Source organism: Phoenix dactylifera, chromosome 17, assembly GCF_051530095.1.
Source record: "Phoenix dactylifera cultivar Ajwa chromosome 17, Ajwa_hap1_PhDact_Kaust_v1.1, whole genome shotgun sequence".
Taxonomy (NCBI): Eukaryota; Viridiplantae; Streptophyta; class Magnoliopsida; order Arecales; family Arecaceae; genus Phoenix; species Phoenix dactylifera.
Genome location: NC_143206.1, coordinates 7,636,823 through 7,658,689, shown reverse-complemented (window position 1 = coordinate 7,658,689; position 21,867 = coordinate 7,636,823). Strand labels below are relative to the sequence as shown.

At 36.8% G+C, this 21,867-nt stretch overlaps 1 protein-coding gene across 2 annotated transcripts in view; it reads left to right on the top strand.

Moving 5' to 3' along the window:
* Positions 1-21,867, top strand: part of LOC103721031 (uncharacterized) — a 66,465-nt gene that overhangs the window by 32,468 nt on the left and 12,130 nt on the right. For both annotated transcript variants that reach the window (XM_039132730.3, XM_039132729.3), the window contains exons 11-24: positions 5,376-5,428; positions 5,506-5,604; positions 5,688-6,920; positions 9,846-10,847; positions 10,950-11,285; positions 11,476-11,734; positions 11,809-12,031; positions 12,129-12,504; positions 14,877-15,026; positions 15,137-15,358; positions 15,475-15,696; positions 17,289-17,936; positions 20,428-20,685; positions 20,766-21,122. In XM_039132730.3, the coding sequence (XP_038988658.2) occupies positions 5,376-5,428; positions 5,506-5,604; positions 5,688-6,920; positions 9,846-10,847; positions 10,950-11,285; positions 11,476-11,734; positions 11,809-12,031; positions 12,129-12,504; positions 14,877-15,026; positions 15,137-15,358; positions 15,475-15,696; positions 17,289-17,936; positions 20,428-20,685; positions 20,766-21,122 (5,438 nt within the window). The remainder of the gene's footprint in view (positions 1-5,375; positions 5,429-5,505; positions 5,605-5,687; positions 6,921-9,845; positions 10,848-10,949; positions 11,286-11,475; positions 11,735-11,808; positions 12,032-12,128; positions 12,505-14,876; positions 15,027-15,136; positions 15,359-15,474; positions 15,697-17,288; positions 17,937-20,427; positions 20,686-20,765; positions 21,123-21,867) is intronic.

The following is a 21,867-nucleotide window of genomic DNA, read 5'->3' as shown; positions in this document are numbered from 1 at the left end:
TGTGCTGTGCCGTGTCGGGCTTGCACTGACACAGTAGAGGAGGTGGGGGAGAGGGCGAACAGGAGAGAGGAAGGGTGGCAGAGGCCGGCGAAGGTCGGCGACCCGGGCAGGAGGCGGAGGAAGGCTCCGGGGCCGAAAAACAGGCTGGGTCTCATGTTTCATTTGAAATACGGGTTCGATCCCTTTTTTTATTTCGCGATTTTTAAGTGAAATCGGCAAATCGCTTGCCAACTTAAAAATTTCAAAATTAAATAGGGGCCCGAGCCCCTGTTTCAGAGGATCCGGCTTGTTTTTCGGTCGCGGAACCTGAACTAGCGTCCTCCGTGCGGCTCGCCGGCCTCCGTCTTTCTCTCTCTTCCTTCCTCTCCTTTCCCCGCTCGCTCTCTTTCTCTCTTTTCTTCTTCTTTTCTTCCAGCAATGGATTTCGTTTTCGTTGCCGGAACCATCCTGGTCTGCCACTGGGACGGCTTGGTACAACTGGAACCGCCCGGTTCGGGGACGGTTCCACTGACCTTGAGTTAGACAAGTGACAGATGATTAGACACCCTATAGATTAGTGTAAAATCAAGTATAAATCATCTAAGATACCAAATGCAATCCATAATACTCTTGCCTTGTCCCAACTATGTGGATTGTTTTTGTGGTTTGAACTAAATCTAGGTGAACTCATCGGTGTAGGATTTGATGTCGTTATTTGGTGTTGAATTGATTCTGATGCTCTATGGGAGCATGTCAGAACCTTTGGCTTTGTTCCTGGTAAAGCTAGGACTTTTCTTGTTGTCTAGCAGTCTCTAGATGTGTTTTGTGGTTCACTTGGGACCCGAAGCTTAATATGCGGCTGGGGTTGGCTCTGTTCTGCAATACTTCTACTTGGTCTGATAGTATTTGCTTCTTGAGGGTTTCTAGATTTGCTCAACAACATTTTTAAACATCTGCACATAGACACCTATTCTCTTTTATCTTGTTGGTTGTTTAGGCTTCTTGATCTTCTGCATGGGCTTTATTGAGTCTTCATTTTGAGGGTCCTGAAAGTTCATTTTTTTCAATGCGGATGAAAGAATAGGTGGCCATTACCATGGTACATGACCTTATTGTTAGAGAGCCACGATCATCCTAATAAGAGCACCAGCTTTCATAAGGATTTTGTAGCACTAAACTTCCTAGGGTGAATGTGGACCGGATAAAATCTGTCCGAATTCATTTTCGTATTCGAACCTAGTCGGATCTGGATAGAAATTCAAGCATCCGATTAATATCCACATATGTATCCATATTCGTCAATGAAAAATGGATATGGATATGGATAGATAACTATCCGATCTGTATTTGAATATCCAATTCTATTTATAACCCTATTTAATTTTATATAAAACTCATTAACTTTTAAGGAAAATATATAACCGCATTAACATGCTGTTTAGTTGATTTACTATTCAATTAGTAATATCTTTGATTTTGTGGTCATAAAGTTTAATTATCCAACTTATATTTGTATGTATATCCATACTTTCAGTATCTGATTTGTATCCATATCTGTTTAAAACAAATATGGTTAAGAATTTTTGCATCCGATTAATATCCGTATCGGTAATTGTATTTGTCAGATAAGACAAAAATGGATATGGATATACTGGTATCCAATCCAGTTTCAGCCCTAAAACTTCCTTATAGCATCAAGCCCTTGTATATTATACACCTTTTCTGTAAGATAATTTATTATCATGAGCTCATGATATTATGTGGGATTGTGGTGTGCTTCTCTGGTTTCAGATTCAACTTTTGTACCGTCTAAATTTGGTCACCATTGATCGATCTTCACTGTATATGATGAGTGAAACATTTTATTGCTGTAGAGGACAACTTTGCTTGTACCAAAAAAAAAAAAGGACAACTTTGCTGAGGATGCTTTTGCTCTTTGAAATCCTACTTGTCATATTCCTTTGCTAGGGCAACCATGGGTGGAACACCAAGGAAGGATAGTGAGGCTCGACCATTACATAGGGCACATCTTTTTCTTTTTTCCCCCTTCTTAATGATCTTCATCTTCTGTTTGCCATCACAAAGTGCCATATTCTTGTACAAGTAGTTGGAAATTGTCTTGTTTGGCCACGGTCATGGCGTGCAGCTGTTTCTTAGAATATCTGAAGACAGAATTGTGCTGTTATATGTGTCACGAGCTTGTTGGTTCACAAGAAAATGAGCCGCCCCCCCCCCCCCCCCGGGTGGTGGGTGGGAGGGGAGGGGGTGGTTGTTAAGAAGAAAGAAATTTCTTTTAAAAGAGAACTTAGTTACATGTGAAGGGTATGGCAAATGTTAAATAAATTTTCTTTTATCTAGCCATGATTTTTGTTTTTTTTTTTCCAGGGATGGGGTTGGGGACTAGTGATATGACTTTGTGATATTCATAAATAATTTTTGAAAAGGTAGTAGTACTTTCATTGAGATGCTTCAAGTATCTAGCTTTAAGCACAACAAATACGAAAAAAAGGAAATTTTAGATGGGTTATTAAAAAAGAAGGAAAACTAGATGAGGGATGTACTTGACTTCATCCTCATTGTCCTTGAGTCTATAAGCCAATGTTAGGGATTCAATTAAACAGAAGAAGATTTTCCTCCTTTTTGAGCCACTGCAAGCAGTAGATCATCCTAAATAACTTTGTGAAGTATCATCATAACTTGCAATTATGATGGTCATGTAGAGAGGATGGGCTAGCAAAGATGGAGCACTTAACTCGTCTGGAGTGATTTTTTTTTTTTTTTGGATTGAAAGGATTTCTAAGGTTTGGCTAGGAGTGGGGGTTCTTAACTTTATGAGGTTAAACCTTTTAGATTTTAAAAGATTAGGAGTAAGAAATTCTCAGGACTTTTTCTTGTCTGGTGTGAGCAAATTTGGACCTTCTCAAATTGAGAGAGTTTGAATAAGAAAAGTCTCTGGTTTTCCTAAGACTTTTAAGGTGCATTTGTTTCATGATTGGAATTGAAATTGGAATCAGAATGGATTGGAATGACTGGTTTTCCCATTGTTGTTGTTTCATTCACTTAAAGGCAGGAATCGAAATCAACCCAAATTTTCAATTTTACCCTTGAATTAAAATCTTCAGAAATTAATTGTTTTCATCTATTTTGATATATTTATCTTATTTGATATTAAAAACACACATCAGGGGACTTGAAATTGAACATCATATATCAATTGGCTTCTCTAAGGATGATATTTTTTTTCCAATTTGTTAATTACTCTTGTGAATATCCCTCAATTTGAAAATTTATTTTTGTATATTAATAATTTTATATTTGTTATATGATATATTTGTTTGTTAACATTTATAGAGTATAATTAGTAATTATTGACCAATTGAAAGACGACCTAATATATGTGAAAGAGAAGTTAGGAAGATGGGTTGCCATCCACTCTCTCTCGTCAAGATCAACATTTCTTCAATATTTAAATTTTCTGCTATAGTGTGAGGGGCACTGGGTAGGTGGAATGTAAAATTTATGTTTCTTTAAATCAAGGATTGCCGAACTGGTACCGGTCGGCCACCGGACTGGTTCGGTATGGGTTTAGACCGGTACCGAATGGCCAAACAGGCCACAGCGCGCGCGCGGCGCAGTGTGGCATTAAATGCCATAGTAACCGGACTCGGTGCTGGTTCGCACCGAGTCCTGGCCGAATTGGACGGAACTGGTCCAGTTTCGTTTAATTCGGCCTTGTATCGGTCAGTAGGCCCGGAACCATTTTCTGTAGCCGTACCGATTTGGTCAGAGACCGAACCGGTTCGGTACGGGCTGAACTGGCTGATACGGGCTGGTTCAGCATTTCTTGCTTTAAATGCTATTTATCCAAAGCGCGTATATATACAAAAAAATTAACATCAATACAAAATTAAATTAGTGGGAGTGTGACTTCGTGAAAAGAGAAATTAACTGCCATGGGGCCAAAAAAAAGCACATTTTTAACATCTTGGCCTAGGGTTTGGAACACATCATAAAAGGAAAAGGATAACGTCGCATCCTATTAAGAAAGCAACATAACATCCTATTAAAGGAAAAAGATAGCAAAACAACCGTTAATCTATGTTATGAAGTCCTAACAAGAATCCCATAAAGAAACTAATGTAGCATCCCAAAAAACTGATGTCCCTCTATCAAAAGGGACAGGTTGCTTTCACAATATAGGTTAACAGTTATTTTTCTATCTTTTTCCTTTTATGGGATACTATGTCACTTTCTTTATGGTTATCATTTTCCTTTTATAACGTGTTTTGAAGTTTAGATTTGCTAAGATGTTAAAAATATGTGCTCTATTTTTTGGCCCCATCGGGTTAATTTCTCTTTCTAGAAAGCTGCTCTCTGCCCCCAATTAATTTTGTATTGATGCTAATCTTTTTGGTATATATGCGCTTTAGATAAATAACATTTAAAGAAACATCAATTTTATATTGTACCGGCTCAATGTTTCTTACACTATAACAGAAGATTTGAATATTGAAGGAATGTCAATGTTGACGAGAGAGTGGATGGCAACCCATCTTTCCAACTATTTAACATATGTTAGGTCATCTTCCATTTGGTCAATACTTACAAATTATATTCAATAAATGTTGACAAGAAAATATATAATATAATAAGTATAAAATTATTAATATACAGAGATAATTTTCAGTTTAAGGGATATTCACAGGAGCAATCAACAAATCGACAAAAAAATTATCATCCCTAGAGAAGTCAGTTCTTAAATTGTGTTCAAGTTCAAGTCCCCTGATGTGTATTTTTAATGTCATATAAGGTAAATATCTCAAAAATAGATGAAATAATCAATTTTTGAAGATTTCAGTTCAAGGGTTAAATTGAAAATTTGGGTTGATTCCAATTCTTGCCTTTCAATGAACCAAACCAAAACAATGGGAAGCGGTTATTCCGATTCCGATCCTAGTCACGAACCAAATGTGCCAGGGAATATGGCCATTCCGATTTCCATTTTGATTCCAATTCTGGTCACGAACCAAACACGCCCTTTATGGCTCCATTCATGCTTAAAGAAAAAACATGTTTTTAATTGAAAAAGGAAAGCGCAATTTCCAAGGAAGTGTGTCTAGAATAGAGGAAGAAATAGTATCTTGAAGATATTTGCACAAATAAAATAGTAAGGAGAAGGAACATGGAAGTAGCCATTTTCTTGTGAAATAAGCTAAGAATGGTTGCCAGGAGGGATTCTCATTTCTTATTAGATTCTGAGGTCAGAATTTGGAGAACTAACGAACAATTGGTAGAAGTTGTGATAGACCGATATAACAAGATCTGCTATGATGGGTTTTTGCCATTTATTGAAGTGATATGTTATGTTTTACCAATTATTTGCTTACATGTTGCAGGAATGAAGACCATAATTTGGAGCATCACTAATTGTCATATGCCACGCCCACAGGTTTATATCTATTTGTTTCCATGCTTCATATGTGGATGCCACTTTGTTGTCTGATGTATGATTTTTTTTTGCTTTAGGTTTCACCATCATCACATGGCACACATCAGCAAGTGCAGGTCTCACCTTCAACTAATGTGCCACCTTCACATGTGTTTAAAGGGATGAGGGAGGATGAGGTATTGGCTGTCCATGTGTTTCTTGTTGCCTTTCCTCTTTTTTATGGACCCAACTCATTTGTTTCTGATGTGAATTTTGATAGGTTCAGAAGGCCTCAGGTGTTCTGAGGAGTGGTGTTCTCTGCTTAGCTCTTTTTAAAGAAAAGGATGAGGAAAGGGAAATGTTGCAACACTTTTCACAGATTTTAGCTATAATGGAACCCCGAGACCTTACGGACATGTTTTCATTGTGTTTACCAGAACTCTTTGACTGCATGATAACAAACACTCAGTTGCTTCATATATTTTCCACCCTTCTACAAGCTCCTAAGGTCCTCCGACCCTTTGCAGATGTTCTGATAAATTTTCTTGTCAGCAATAAACTTGATGCTCTTAAACATCCAGATACTCCTGCAGCAAAACTTGTTTTGCAACTTTTTCGATTCTTATTTGTTGCTGCTGCAAAGGCTCATACAGAATGTGAACGCATACTGCAGCCTCATATTCCTGTGATAATGGAAGTTTGCATGAAGAATGCTACTGAAGTTGAAAAGCCTCTTGGTTATATGCACCTTCTTCGTAGTATGTTCCGGTCATTGAGTGGTCCGAAGTTTGATAGCCTGCTGAGAGATCTTATACCATCATTGCAACCTTGTCTTAACATGCTGCTATGTATGCTTGAGGGGCCCACTGGTGAAGATATGAGGGAACTTGTTCTGGAGCTTTGTTTGACATTACCTGCTCGCTTAAGTTCCTTACTTCCTCACATTCCTCGCCTTATGAAGCCTCTGGTTTTAGCTCTGAAGGGAAGTGATGACCTTGTGAATTTAGGACTTCGGACACTTGAGTTCTGGATTGACAGTCTGAATCCTGATTTCTTGGAACCTAGTATGGCAAATGTCATGTCTGAGGTCATTCTTGCTTTATGGTCTCACTTGAGGCCCCTGCCATACCCATGGGGTACAAGAGCTTTGCAACTGCTTGGTAAGTTAGGTGGCCGTAACAGGCGTTTTCTCAAAGAACCCCTCACGCTTGAGTGTAAAGAGAACCCTGAACATGGACTTCGTTTGATCCTTACATTTGAGCCTGCCACCCCATTTTTGGTATCCCTGGATCGTTGCATACACCTTGCTGTAGCTGCAGTTATGCAAAACAGTGGTGGCATGGATGCATTCTACAGGAAACAGGCTCTTAAATTTCTTCGAGTATGCTTAACATCATTGCTGAATTTGCGGGGAAATGTACCAGTTGAGGGAGTGGCCCCTGATAACCTTGGAGCATTGCTAATTTCTTCTGTGGATCCTTCAAGACGCCGTACAGAAACCTCGGATATGAAGGTAAGTTTGAAGTTTCTGTTGTAACTCCTGAAATCATAGAAGTTTTATTGATTAATGTTAATTAAATTCTGCATCTTTGCCATAAAAGAGAACACAATATTTCTTTTCATTGTGAAATTTGATTTTAAAATTTATAACTAAAAGGAAAATCATTCCATCTATCATCATTTTGTGTCCTCTAATGCTTTTATCATGCACTTATGATATATCGAGCCCTTTTCTCTTTTTTTTTTTGTGAAAACTAGGACAGAAGTCCAATATATTTTTCTGATTTTAGTGTTATTAATGCTTTTCTTTTTCAACCATTCCTTAATTCTTGATGCCATCTTCGGCAGAATTGCCATCTTTATGATCAGCAACATGCTTCTGCAAAATGGCATAATTTAGTAGCATTAGCATCTTACTAGTATATGGAGTTATGGACAGAATTTGCATGCCAATGCCTTTGTATGCGCCTCAAATGTTAAAGAAAGTAGTGAAATGGTACTTGCTCCAGTGGAAATATTCCTCTGCTTAACAACAAGAATTCTAAGTTCGACTCTTGGATGGCGCATTCTGAACATCCGGACTTGGATAATTATAGTGTAGGTTGATCTCCCTCCCTTTTCTAAAAGGAAAAAGAGAGTATTAACACATTGCAAGATTAAATTATTTAGGATTTTAATTATTAATAATCATATAACCTAAATACAAAACTTGTATGGTTTTGTAACAATGCTATAACAATTTGGTTTGTACTGCTAAAATGGCTAAAATAGTTCATAATTCTGTTGCAACAGTCTTTGCCAATTTAGATATATGGCCATGTTATGCAAGTAATGTTGTTTATCAACTGAAGACTTTTAAAAATCCTATGGACTATGGTGTTAGTTCTTAATGGTTATATTTAGTGTTAACTTGGTCTGGAGGTACTTCCATTAAGATATAGACATGCATGATGACCTCTAATTAATGACACAAACACAAACACATGAATATATATATATATATATATATATATGTATATATGTATGTCTGTTATATATATATATCAAGGTTTGCCGTATCGATACCGGACCCTGTACCGGTGCCACACTAGCATAGTATTGGTACGGTCCAGAGTTTTTTTGGCGTACCGAAGGTTGGTATGCCATCCGTACCGGTATTGAATTGATACGATACGGTATGCCTGGTATCGTCTGGTATGGTACGATACGGCATACCACTATGTATATACATATGTATGCATATATATGTACATATATATACACACATACACACATATACGTGTCTCTATGTGCATATATATGTGTATATATATGCACATATATATACACACATATGTATATATATATATCTCTGTGTATATATATGTATATATTTATGCGCATATATATATAGATATATGTATATATCTATGTGTGTGTGTATATATATCTTTGTATATATATGTATATATCTATGTGTGCATATATATGTATGTATATATATATATACACAAGCACACACACATACATGTACATATGTACATATGTACATATGTACATGTACATATGTACATATGGACATACACACACACACACATATATGTGTCTTTGTGTGTATATATATGCACATATATATACACACATATGTATATATATATATATCTGTGTATATATATGTATATATCTGTGTATATGTATATATGTATGTATGAATGTATGTATATATAGATACACACACGCATATGTATATATATATATATAGACACACACATGTATATATATATATATATAGACACACATGTGTGTGTATATACATATATAATATATACACAGACATATCTATCTATCTATTTATATATATATAGATTTATATAGACACACACACACACACACACACACACACACACACACACACATATATATATATATATATATAGACACACATATATAATACATGTGTATATACATATATAATATATACACAGACATATCTATCTATCTATTTATATATATATATATAGATTTATACACACGTGTGTGTGTGTGTGTGTGTGTATATATATATAGACACACACATATATACATCAATAGATACATACATTTATATACATACACGCACACACACACATATATACATATATATACATATACATATACATATACAAATATACATACATATACATATACAAATACACACACACACATACATACATATATGTATGTATACATACATATATGTATGTATACATACATATATGTATGTATACATACATATATGTATGTATACATACATGCGTACATACAGATATCTATATCTATATATATCTATACACACACACACACATGCATATGCATATATACATATGCATATATACATACATACATATAGATATATATGTATGTATATATCTATATGTATGTATGTATATACACACACACATACATACATACATATGTATGTATAGATACACATGCACATACACATATACAGATATATATACACACATATACATATACACACACACACATATACAAATCTATATATATATAGACACACACACACACACAAGGTTTGCCGTACCGGTACCGAACCCCGTACCGGTGCCGTACTAGTATAGGCGTACCGAGTGTCGGTACGGTACGGTATGCGGTACGCCAGGCGTACCGATACCGGTACCCATCGGTACAGGTATGGTACTTTTGGTACCGACCGGTACCGATCGGTACAGCGAACCTTGCGGCACACATATGCAAATATATATATATATATATATATATATATATATGCATTTATGTTTGTAGGGGTGGCTTTTATATTTAAATTTGTCTCCAGGAAGTATGTAGATCATCTTAAAACTTATAAGGATCTTAAGCTATTGATCTTTGATCTATTTACCTTGTAGGAGCTTCTTGACCTTGTAATTCATTGACTATATCATAAACTTATCCTTGTTGACAGGTTGATTTGGGTGTGAAGACAAAAACTCAACTAATGGCTGAGAAATCTGTTTTCAAGACTCTCCTGATGACAACTATTGCAGCCAGTGCAGATCCTGAGCTGCAAGATGCAAATGATGAATTTGCTATTAATGTGTGCCGTCATTTTGCGATGCTTTTTCATGTTGATTATTCTTCAGCTAACTCTTCTGTCACAATAGGGCATCAAGTTGGTTCTGTGCTCTCATCAAGTGGTCACATGAATTCCAGATCAAGGGGTAGCACTTCCTCTAATCTTAAGGAGTTGGATCCCCTAATTTTCTTGGATGCATTAGTAGATGTGCTTTCCAGTGAAAACCGACTCCATGCCAAGGCCGCTCTTACTGCTTTGAATGTGTTTTCTGAAACACTTCTTTTTCTTGCACGAGCAAAACATACTGGCGTGCCCAGTTCAAGGGGTGGCCCTGGGACACCAATGATGGTTTCTAGTCCATCACTGAATCCTGTATATTCACCCCCCCCAAGTGTCCGAGTTCCTGTATTTGAACAACTTTTGCCTCGTCTACTCCATTGTTGTTATGGAAGTACTTGGCAAGCTCAAATTGGAGGTGTAATGGGGCTTGGGGCTTTAGTTGGCAAAGTCTCTGTTGAGACTTTATGCATTTTCCAAGTGAGAATAGTGCGTGGTCTTATATATGTGCTCAAAAGACTACCAATGCATGCCAATAAAGAGCAGGAAGAGACAAGTCAAGTCCTTTCTCAGGTTCTCCGTGTGGTGAATAATGTGGATGAAGCAAACAATGAAGCTCGCAGGAATAGTTTTCAGGGAGTTGTTGAATTTCTTGCTATGGAGCTCTTAAACCCAAATGCCTCTATCATTGTAAGAAAGAACGTGCAATCATGCTTGGCACTTTTAGCTAGCAGGACTGGTAGTGAGGTGTCTGAATTGCTGGAACCTTTTTATCAACCTATGCTTCAGCCTCTTATAATGCGACCACTACGGTTGAAGAATATCGAGCAACAAGTATTAACAATTGCTATCCAACTACTAGCTGACTTCCTAAATCACAGATTTTTCTTTTTTACCTTAGAATTATAAAGTTGATACCATTCTTTTCCTTTACAGGTTGGTACAGTAACAGCTTTGAACTTTTGCCTTGCCTTGAGGCCGCCTCTTCTCAAGTTGACGCCAGAACTAGTCAATTTCTTGCAAGAAGCACTGCAATTTGCTGAGGCTGATGAAACAGTTTTGGCCACAAAGTTAATGAATCCCAAAGTGGTGACTACATTTAACAAGCTTCGGACAGCATGCATTGAACTGCTTTGTACTGCGATGGCTTGGGCTGATCTGAAGACACCAAATTATGCTGAGTTGCGTGCGAAGATCATTGCAATGTTTTATAAGTCCCTTACCTGTCGGACCCCAGAGATTGTGGCTGTGGCAAAGGAAGGGCTTCGTCAGGTTTCTAAGATTTTTCCCCCTTTTTTTGTTTCACTGTAGTATGCTTTTATTTAAATCATGATTTTTCTGTTCAAGTAACTAACCTAGATGTACTGTAGGTGCTCCATATTTCAACTATAGGGTATATGGTGTTTTATATACTGTTTTATCTTCTGATCATGATGTAAACTATTTAGAAGTTGCTTTTTAGGTTATTCAGCAACAAAGGATGCCAAAAGATCTTTTGCAGAGCAGCCTGAGGCCTATTTTGGTTAACTTAGCACATACGAGAAGTCTTACCATGCCCTTGCTGCAAGGATTGGCCCGTCTGCTTGAACTTTTATCCAACTGGTTTAATGCCACTTTGGGCGTCAAGTTATTGGATCACTTGAAGAAATGGCTAGAACCTGAAAAGCTTGTGCAAAGTTCAAAGGCCTGGAAGAATGGAGACGAGCCGAAGGTTGCAGCAGGTATTCTTGCTTGCTTGATTGTTCAGTTTGCTGCTTCAGTGCTGGTTTCTGATTATGTGTTTTGTCTTCTGCAGCCATGATTGAAATCTTCCACCTTCTCCCTCCAGCAGCTGGGAAGTTCCTAGATGAACTTGTGACTATAATAATTGATCTGGAAGGGGCACTTCCCCAGGGACAGTTTTATAGTGAAATCAACAGCCCTTATCGTCTCCCACTTGCCAAATTTTTAAATCGTTATGCCACAGATGCTGTAGACTATTTTCTTGCTCGATCAGGTCATCCAAAATATTTCAGACGGTAAGCATGTGGCTGTATGATTAATTGATAAGGAACTCATAGATGGAAGTAAGAGTAAGTTTACTAGTTTTCTTCTGCTCCAAACTTTGTTTTTCAGGTTTATGTATATTATCTGCTCAGATGCTGGTCAGCTTCTAAGAGAAGAACTTGCAAAGTCACCACAAAAAATACTTGCAAGTGTTTTTCCTCAATTTTACTCACAAGCTGAAGGATCCACAGCACAACCTGGCTCTTCGAATGATGAAGGCCTTATTAACCCCAAATCCGATAATTTTGCTGGTCCATCTCCAGTAAACTTGGGTGCATGTTCTGATGGTTACTTTCATGGACTGGAGCTTATCTCTACTTTAGTTAAATTAATGCCTGAATGGTTGCATGGTAACCGTGTTGTATTTGAGACATTATTAGTTGTTTGGAAATCACCAGAAAGGATTGCTCGTTTACAAAATGAACAGGAACTAAGTTTACTGCAGGTACATTTTCTGATTTCCTCTTCCTCCTCCTTTGTCTCTCTCTGTGTTGCATCTCTGCTGGGGGTTCCTTATGTTATTTGATGATGTAATTAGACTGTTTGAGAAATTAATTGTTGTGTAGTGGAAGGGAATTGGTAGGTGATATGACAGTCAACATAAATGTAATTGACAGGAAAATGTCCCTGCATTTGGTCAAGTCTGCATGCCTTTATTCCCCATTAGATTTTTATTCTTGTTTCAAGCACATTTTCAAACTCCATTTCTAATTCTGTCCAGGTTTCTCTAATTTTCTTGCTCTTTTGTATCAATTCTTGTAATCAAATCGAGGTCCCTCTTCCTTTTGAGCCTTGCAATGTTAATAGGATTTTATCTAGATATGACCTTACTATTTTTATCTGCACTGGACTTGTCCTCCATTAATGCTGTCTGTTCTTTGTTTACAAAAGCCATTTTCCAGTGCATTTGCTAGATTGCTGACTTATCTGTATTGGGCTGGCTTTTCTGGAAGCTGCTATTAACAAGTTAGCCATGAATAAGTAGTTTGGGATGAATTAGTAAGGAAGGACTTGATTTCACTACATCTTTCAGCAACTGTAGCTCTAATAGAGCAGAATGGAGGAAAAAAATTCATGTGGCCGACCCCCACTAATTTGGGATTAAGGCTTATTTGAGTTGAGTTGATATTAACAAGTTAGCTATACAATTGTGGTCTACAAGGGATCAAGGTTATTTGTTGAAGTTGAATTAACAAAATATCCTGCAATATATTTGTTGTAGCATTCTTGGCTTCCACCTTTAGGTATGGTGAGATTTACATTTTGCAAAATTAAATTAGCAACATAATCTTATAAACTCCAAACATATTATCTAGAACCAGTATATATCTTATTTACTTGAGATGGTCTAAGGATTAAAATATTGCTTATAATGCCTATGTTGATTGTCAAGTAATGTCAGCATTTGGCACAATTCAACATGGGATTGTGTGGGTTTGTAAAACCATGGTTTGCAAAACTGAGCCGAATTGCCGGATTTGGGGTAATACAGAATTGAACTGGTGTGGAAATGGTCGGTTTGCTGATTCGTTTTGGAACTTAGGCCACACTTGTCTGAACCGAGCAGAATTGCCTGTTTCTGCTTGGTACTGACCCATATCACCTGATTTCATGCAGTACCATGATTGGGAGCGAGAGAAAAGTGCTGTCTCGAAATGGGGTATGCACCATACCATACCAAACTGATAATATACTAGTGTGGATTCTTGTACCGGTTTTGTGGACCTTGTGTAAAACAATTTGCTACTAGAGATAATACATGCTTATTAAATTTTTCAGATATAAACCATTTTTATTTGCATTATATTATTGTATAAAAATGTTGAAAGAAATAAATTGTTGAGCAACATTTAGAAATCTGTATTCATAAACTACCGAAGATATTTATGCTAACCACTGTTAATTTGTGCATTGCATATCTTTCGGGTAATCTGTCCCACAAACTAATATTATAAATTTTCATTTCATGTAAGCACAAATAATTTCAAACGACTTTTCATTGATTGTGCAAATATTGCCGAGGATTGACGTATCATGCAGTATGGAACCATACATTTCCTTGCTGTGCCTATCATGTGCATGGGCTAAAAGCGAAAAACAAGGGTTTCTAATGGACAATGTCATGTTTCTGCTGATCAATATGTTAGTTATGCATGATAAAGAGTTAATCCATCCCCCCTGCCCATGCTTGATCAACACAGTGCATAACTTGTGGTACAAACTAATACACATTGATGCCTAAATCCTTATATATTGCCGAGAGTGTGGGAGGCTCATATGCTGGTAATCATCTGAAAAATTTATAAGCTATTGGTTACCTTATTATGATATTTTACCTTTTCTTCTTTCATTTTTCCCCAAAGAGGGCCTTCAAAAGGGAAAAGGATTCAATATATGTGAACCATGAAATATTGTAGTAGATTGGCATCTGCGATGCAATTTCTTTAGCTTTTGATATTTTGACATTCATGAGTCATTTCTTCTATCTTTGGTTTAGATCAACTGGTATATATGAAGTGATTTACTGGTATTTATTAGGTGACTTAAATTGTGGTCTTGTCTAAATTGTACAGGTGATTTGTTTTTCTTCTTTTGTTTTTCCCCCCAGACAGGGCCTTCAAAAGGAATAAGGATTCAATATAGCGTGAACTATTAAATAGTAGTAGATGGACATCTGTGATGCAATTTCTTTAGTCTTTGACATTTTGACATTCATGATACATTTCTTCTGTCTTTGGATTTGATCAATTGTATATATCAAGTGATTGAGTGGTATTTATTAGGTGACGTAAATGTGGTCTAATCTAAAATATACAGGTGAAGGAAAGTAAGCGGCTTGTCAAATGTTTCCTTAATTATCTAAGGCATGACAAATCTGAAGTTGGTGCGCTTTTTGACATGCTATCAATATTCTTATTCCACAGTCGTATTGACTATACTTTTCTAAAGGAATTTTATATCATTGAGGTAAGCAGTTAATTTAGTTGTAGGATAAGATTCATCTATTATTGTTATATTTTACTTCTCTACACCAATTCAGTCCATCACTGGTGCTCGTTGTTGCCATTGGGATTCAGGTTGCTGAAGGATATGCTCCCAACTTAAAGAAAACAATTCTCTTGCACTTCTTGAATATCTTTCAGTCGAAACAATATGGACAAGATCACTTTGTTGTGGCCATGCAAATACTCATCCTTCCAATGTTAGCACACTCTTTTCAAAATGGCCAAAGTTGGGAAGTTGTCGACCCTGCTATAATAAAAACAATTGTTGAGAAACTTCTTGATCCTCCTGAAGAGGTGGTTATTTACATGCATTTGAATGACAAAATATTTCCCTTGACGTATAAGTGTATAACTATCTTTGAACTTTGGTTACATTTTTTAAAATAATATATTCCTGCTTCCTTTTGTAGGTGAGTGCTGAATATGATGAGCCTCTGAGAATCGAACTTTTACAGCTTGCCACATTACTTTTGAAGTATCTACAAAGTGATCTTGTTCATCATCGCAAGGAGCTTATTAAATTTGGTTGGAATCATCTCAAGCGTGAAGATAATTCTAGTAAACAGTGGGCTTTTGTCAATGTTTGTCATTTCTTAGAAGCCTATCAAGCACCTGAGAAGATTATCCTCCAGGTATTCTTCAACAAACTTATACAAGAATGGATCTTGCATGCCATGTAGGTTTGCATATTTAACCAACTCTTCTGTCCTCTTGCATAAAATCATTACTATTTTCATCAAAAACTTTCAATTTGTGGAAGAGTTCTTTAATATTGCTTTTCTATTATTATGTTTATGTTTTTATATGTCAGATTAAATTGGGTAACTTTAGTAAATGTCGGAAACTTAGATCTTTGGTTGGATTGCCTGTTTCCATCTGGGATGGGTCCACTTTCCTAAGATCGACAATTCATCCAATTGGTGATCGATGTTATTATGAGACTTATGCTCAACCCAAGGTTCTCATATTCAAACTATTCACCAATTTTTTTAAAAAAACATGAATTATCCATGACAGGAATTCTACAAGTTGTTCTGCAATTTATTCACTCAGCAGCGACTGCATCAGAAATAGTTCACAAAATTCGCTGATTTTGCATATAAATTGCAATAGGGCACGCCGTTCGGCTTACTTTTTATTGCGAGATCTTGCAGGCATGGGTCTGCAGGGGTGATAGGAACCACATAATGACCTATAAAAAAAGAAACATATAATAAGAAAAGGGAAAAAATGACAAAAGGTATATAGGATTTGTATTTGGAAAATGTGCAAAACTTAGGCACCTGGGCCTCAGTTTCTATTGTTCGTGGTGCCTCATGTTACCCTGGGGACATCTCAATGAACTAATAATGGGAGCCTGCTTGTCCATTCCTTTCCTTCCCTCAGGATTTTTCTTTTTAGTATTCAGGGAATTCCCTCAGCACTTTGTTTTGCTAAGCTTTGAAAATTTTGAAGACTAACCATAATGTCTTCGATAAAAGAATATATATATATATATATATATATATATATATATATATTCTTTTATATGTATGTGTATTTATCATCATGATCATTTTCCGAACTGTTCTTTAATGCCAAACTTGTGACTATGACAGCTCTCAGCTATAGGTACAGGTGTACTTGAAGTTTAGCCAAAATGGGTCTGATATGGGTCTGGCTGAGCACTCACTCTTATAGCTGAGTTCATGACGTAGACACATTATCCAACTCATTGTAAAATCTTTGAGTAATTCATGATTTTTCATTTAGATAAATGATCCCAAGATTAGTCAGGTAGTTTAATTTTTCAGAACTCTTATGGTGTCATTAGCAGCCTACATGTTCATTCATTTGAGGAAAAAGCTGCTGGACTCTTGATGACATCTGCTTTGGCTTTAGCTTGTGGAACTAATAGAATGTTAATGTGTAATGCTCAATGCACCTGAAAGCTATCATGTTGGCTCGAAAACCTGACTAATTCTTTCAGAAAACTGAAATATTTAGAGGTTTCTAAATCAAATAGAAGCTGAAATTAGAGTCGGATCTACTTATTTCTACGATTTTATTTGATAAAGACTTCTCGTTATGACTGTATACACATGCACATATGTATATATACTAAGATTCATATGGATTTATTTTATGTAGCGGTTGTTTGTGTATTATATTTCACCTTTTACTGATATATCCTATTGCTGTATCCATGTCAAATTGCTAGGAATGAAATCTTCTCTTTATGCAGGTGTTTATTGCTCTCTTAAGAACTTGCCAGCCGGAGAATAAGTTGCTGGTGAGACAGGCTCTTGATATTCTAATGCCTGCACTTCCTCGAAGACTACCTCCTGGAGAATGTCGTGTGCCGATATGGATTCGTTATACCAAGAAAATTCTTGTTGAGGAAGGTCATTCAATTCCTAATATGATTCATATTTTTCAGCTTATTGTACGCCATTCAGACCTCTTCTATAGCTGCAGAGCACAATTTGTTCCTCAGATGGTAAATTCTCTCAGCCGGTTAGGATTGCCATACAACACGACTGCTGAAAATAGACGCCTCGCCATTGAACTTGCTGGATTAGTTGTTGCCTGGGAAAGGCAAAGACAAAATGAAATGAAAGTTGTGTCAGATACTGAGGGCCATAATCAGATGGATGTATTTAATTCTGGTTCTGTTGGTGGTGATTCAAAGCGCCCGCCAGACGCTTCAGCATTTCCTGATGATCTGAGTAAGCGTGTGAAGGTTGAACCTGGGCTGCAGTCTCTTTGTGTGATGTCACCTGGTGGAGCATCTATTCCCAATGTCGAAACTCCTGGATCTGTTGGACAACCTGATGAGGAGTATAAACCTAATGCTGCAATGGAAGAGATGATTATCACATTCCTCATTAGGGTGAGGCAATTTTTCAATGTCCTTTTCCCTTTTCCTCATTGAAGAATTCATAGTAAATTAACATCTTCCAACTCTTTTTCTTTAGCTTAACTATTCTTGGACTTACCTGTTATTAGTCTTCAGGTTACAATATTTAATTATTTAGAATGTTGTTATTATTGTAGGTCCAATATGGGCTCACTTTCTATATGAAATTTACTTTTTTGTCTTCTTGATGTGTAAGTTTGACTCTTAAATTTCTTTGTTTCTGAGTTTGTTTTCGGTCATCCATATGCCTCATTTCAATGCTGTATTTCAACAATAAAACAATATATAATTTTATATTAAATAAAAGTTCTTTTGAAAAAAATAAATGTTGTATCTGAATGTCGTAATTGAGAAGATTCTTCTGCAAGTTAAGCTGAAAAATTGCAGTTCTTTCTAATGTATTACTTGCCTCTCATGGGAGGCCATGCTTCCTCTTTCATATACCCCACTTGGTGCAATAGAATATTGTTATCACCAAAGGTGTAATTATATCCAGAAGGCCAAATTGCTTTGAAGTGTTTGTCTCTTATATTTTGGTCTTTCAATAGTCACATTTATGGAGACTATAATCTAATTTCTTTCATCATTGCTTTTGTTACATCTTACATGTCTGTTTAAATTCTTCTTATCACAGTATATGACATGGTTTAATTTAGAAATAGGTTTATTTGATATGATCATGTTGGCATTCCTTATTTATTAGATAAAACATGCAAGATATATATTCCAAAATTCATCTTTTTCCCAAATTAGCTAATTCATTTGCAAGTCTCCAGATCCATTTTTTTAATGGCCATGCAGTTAATGCCATGTTTTTTAGTTTACGGTAAATTCTTTCTAAATTTTGTAGTTCGTTCTTTTTTTTTTTTGGAACTATAATTCATGTTTTTATTAGACTTGAAGGGGAGTACAACATTTGGTTTCTTGACCTGTGTGATCAGGTGCCAGATCTGTATGGTATGATGCATGCCATACTGATATACTGGACTGTCTGCCAGGTATCGGTGCCCCATCAAAAGCCTTCTGGCAAGAGTGGGAAGAAGCCTTGAGGATCTGGTGAGAAACCCCAGCGCAGCCTAGATCGCTGGCGGGACAGGGTTTCTAGAATAGTAAACAAAAATTGAGGGTATAACGATTATCCTTGAGGGCAAGGTATGCCATGCCGGTCTTAACTGGATGGTATGGGGCATACCGTACCATACCGTTTTTGTACCGGTAGCTGGTACGGATGGTGTACCGACACTTGATATGCCTAAAAAATTTCATACTGTACCGTATCAATACTGTGCTAGTGTGACACCAGTACAGGGTCTGGTACCTAGTGAAGTACTGGGAGGGGAGGCGAGGGTCGTCATTGAAAGGGCGAGTCATGGAGGCATGAGCGGGGGAGATTGGAAACCCTAGCAAGGGGGGAGAGTAGGATCAGGGTTGGAAAGAAGGGGGAGGGGGATTTATTTATTGGGGAAGGAGGGGAATCAGTTCAGCCTTCTCTGAAACCAGGTGGAACTGGTTGGTTAGGCCCTTTTCTGACCAGATCGGTCTCTGCCCTGAATCAAAGGCTTGAACCACCCCAGGTCTTGGCTGGGTTGGTAGGGTATGGAATGCACCACCTGGTTTGGTACACTCAGCAACCATGGGGGAACATTCTAAATCCATTTTCTATTCTTCTTGGTTCTTATTTATTCCTCTCCAGTTATCATCAGTCAATCTGTGGTTCATACAAGATATAAAGGCAATATAACCTCTTCGTCATCTAACTCTGTAATGTATTAAAGTTACCCATCTTGTTAGCCTTGGCTTGTATATGTTTTCTTGCTTCTTGTTCAAAACGGTCACTCTTAGCTAGGTTTGAAAGTCCTACCTTGGTCACTCATGAGTTGCACAAGTTGGGTTTCATGCCAGTGCCTCATTTCATGTTTGCCATATTGCACCAATATTAGACAGAGTTCTCTTTCACCATCTCTGAAGTGTTTTTTTACCATGTGATTTATAAACCTTTATAAAGGGTTAAGTTTGCAATACTGTTGTGGGATCGATGTTTGGTATTCCCCGTTCAAGGTCTGTCCGCAAATTGAAGTATTGACTTTGTTATGCTCTCATATGATGAAATATATTGGTTCAGATGCAAGATGTAAAACTTTTGGCTTTCTGTGTTGATGTAGTAGAGACTGAATATTTGGTGTCTATTGAGGATTGCAGTTGCTGCAATTTAATATGTACCTCACATTGCCAGCAATATTTCCTGTTCAAAAAAATTGGCCTCTAGTGCGATACTATGGTGGACAACATTGTAAAAGTATTAGAACACAGAAGTCACACTTGCAATATAATTCCTACAGTAATATTGCTTCAATATACAATCCATTTCAATTTTTATTCTCATAATCAGCATCATAATTAGGTATATATTTTATGAATGATTTCATGAATGGCATTTTAAACTCTCACCTCATCTGAAAAACAGGTTGCATTGGTGATTGAACCTAAAGATAAGGAAACTACCTCTATGTACAAGCAAGCTTTAGAGCTACTTACACAAGCTTTGGAGGTCTGGCCGAATGCCAATGTCAAATTCAATTATCTTGAGAAGCTTCTTGGCAATCTTCCACCTCAGTCAAAAGATCCAGCAACAGCTCTTGCACAGGGCCTTGTTGTCATGAACAAGGTCTTGGAAAAGCAGCCTCGCCTGTTTGTCAGGAACAACATAAATCACATCTCTCAAGTAGGTTATCATTTCCACTTGTATTATATGGTGATAATAACCTTGACATGTAATTCATTCTGTAAGCTGCTGTTTTGCAGATACTGGAGCCCTGTTTCAACAGTAAATTGTTGGATGCTGGAAAGTCACTGTGCTCCTTATTGAAAATGGTTTTCACTGCTTTCCCTCTTGAAGCAGCTAGTACACCACAGGATGTAAAAATATTGTATCAAAGAGTTGGAGAGCTCATACAAAAACATCTTGCTGCTGTGACAGCTCCTCAGATATCTCTTGAAATTAGCAGTGCAAACTCAATGATAAGCTTTGCACTTGTTATTCTTAAAACTTTAACAGAAGTTCAAAAAAATTTTATTGATCCATTCATTGGCTTGTTGCTTCGCGTCCTTCAACGTCTAGCACGAGACATGGGATCATCTGCTGGTTCACATATCAGACAAGTACGGCATATCTAACATCAAGTTGTATTATAGTAACTTCTTTCTTTCTGGTCCTGATGGCTGCCCTTTTCCTCACATTAAACCTCAAAGTTGTCTTTTCGCTTTATTTGGGTTATTTTTCAAGATTTTTGATCAGTTATTTATATGTTAGTGATTTATTATAGTTTGGTTGTTGTTTTGTTACTAGTTTTATACAATCTAGAATAGAATTGAATGTTTAGATTATTTTTTCTTAAATTTTTCTATAATTTTTTTGAAGCAATATGATATATAACTTTGGTTTAAAGTATTCTGTTTGCTTTCGTAAATTGTTCTTATGTGCATTTTGTGCATGCTATATACACTTTACTGCATGACAAAAATGATCTTATCATTTTTGTCTTCATTTTGGAAAGAAATAATTATTTTTGTTGGAATTCTTGTTTGGAGATTAACTTGTCAATTGAATTGATCAAGATTTGCAATCTTGGTATGGGGTACCATATTGGTATGTCATCAATTCAGTATGGTACGGTCGGTAAGATACAATGTGTACCCTATATCGAGATAGCTTGGGACCCTTTTTTTCTTTTTATCACCGTACCTACTTGAAACTGAGTGGTGCAAGTTTGTACAGGTTGGTACTGCACAATACACATCTTGGTTTTGGGCAGTATGGTATGGTTCAACTTGCAGGGATTGGTATGGGCCGGTTCAGAGCCTTTACTGACTCGAATGGTGTTTTTGTGCTGGTTCCGATTTGATA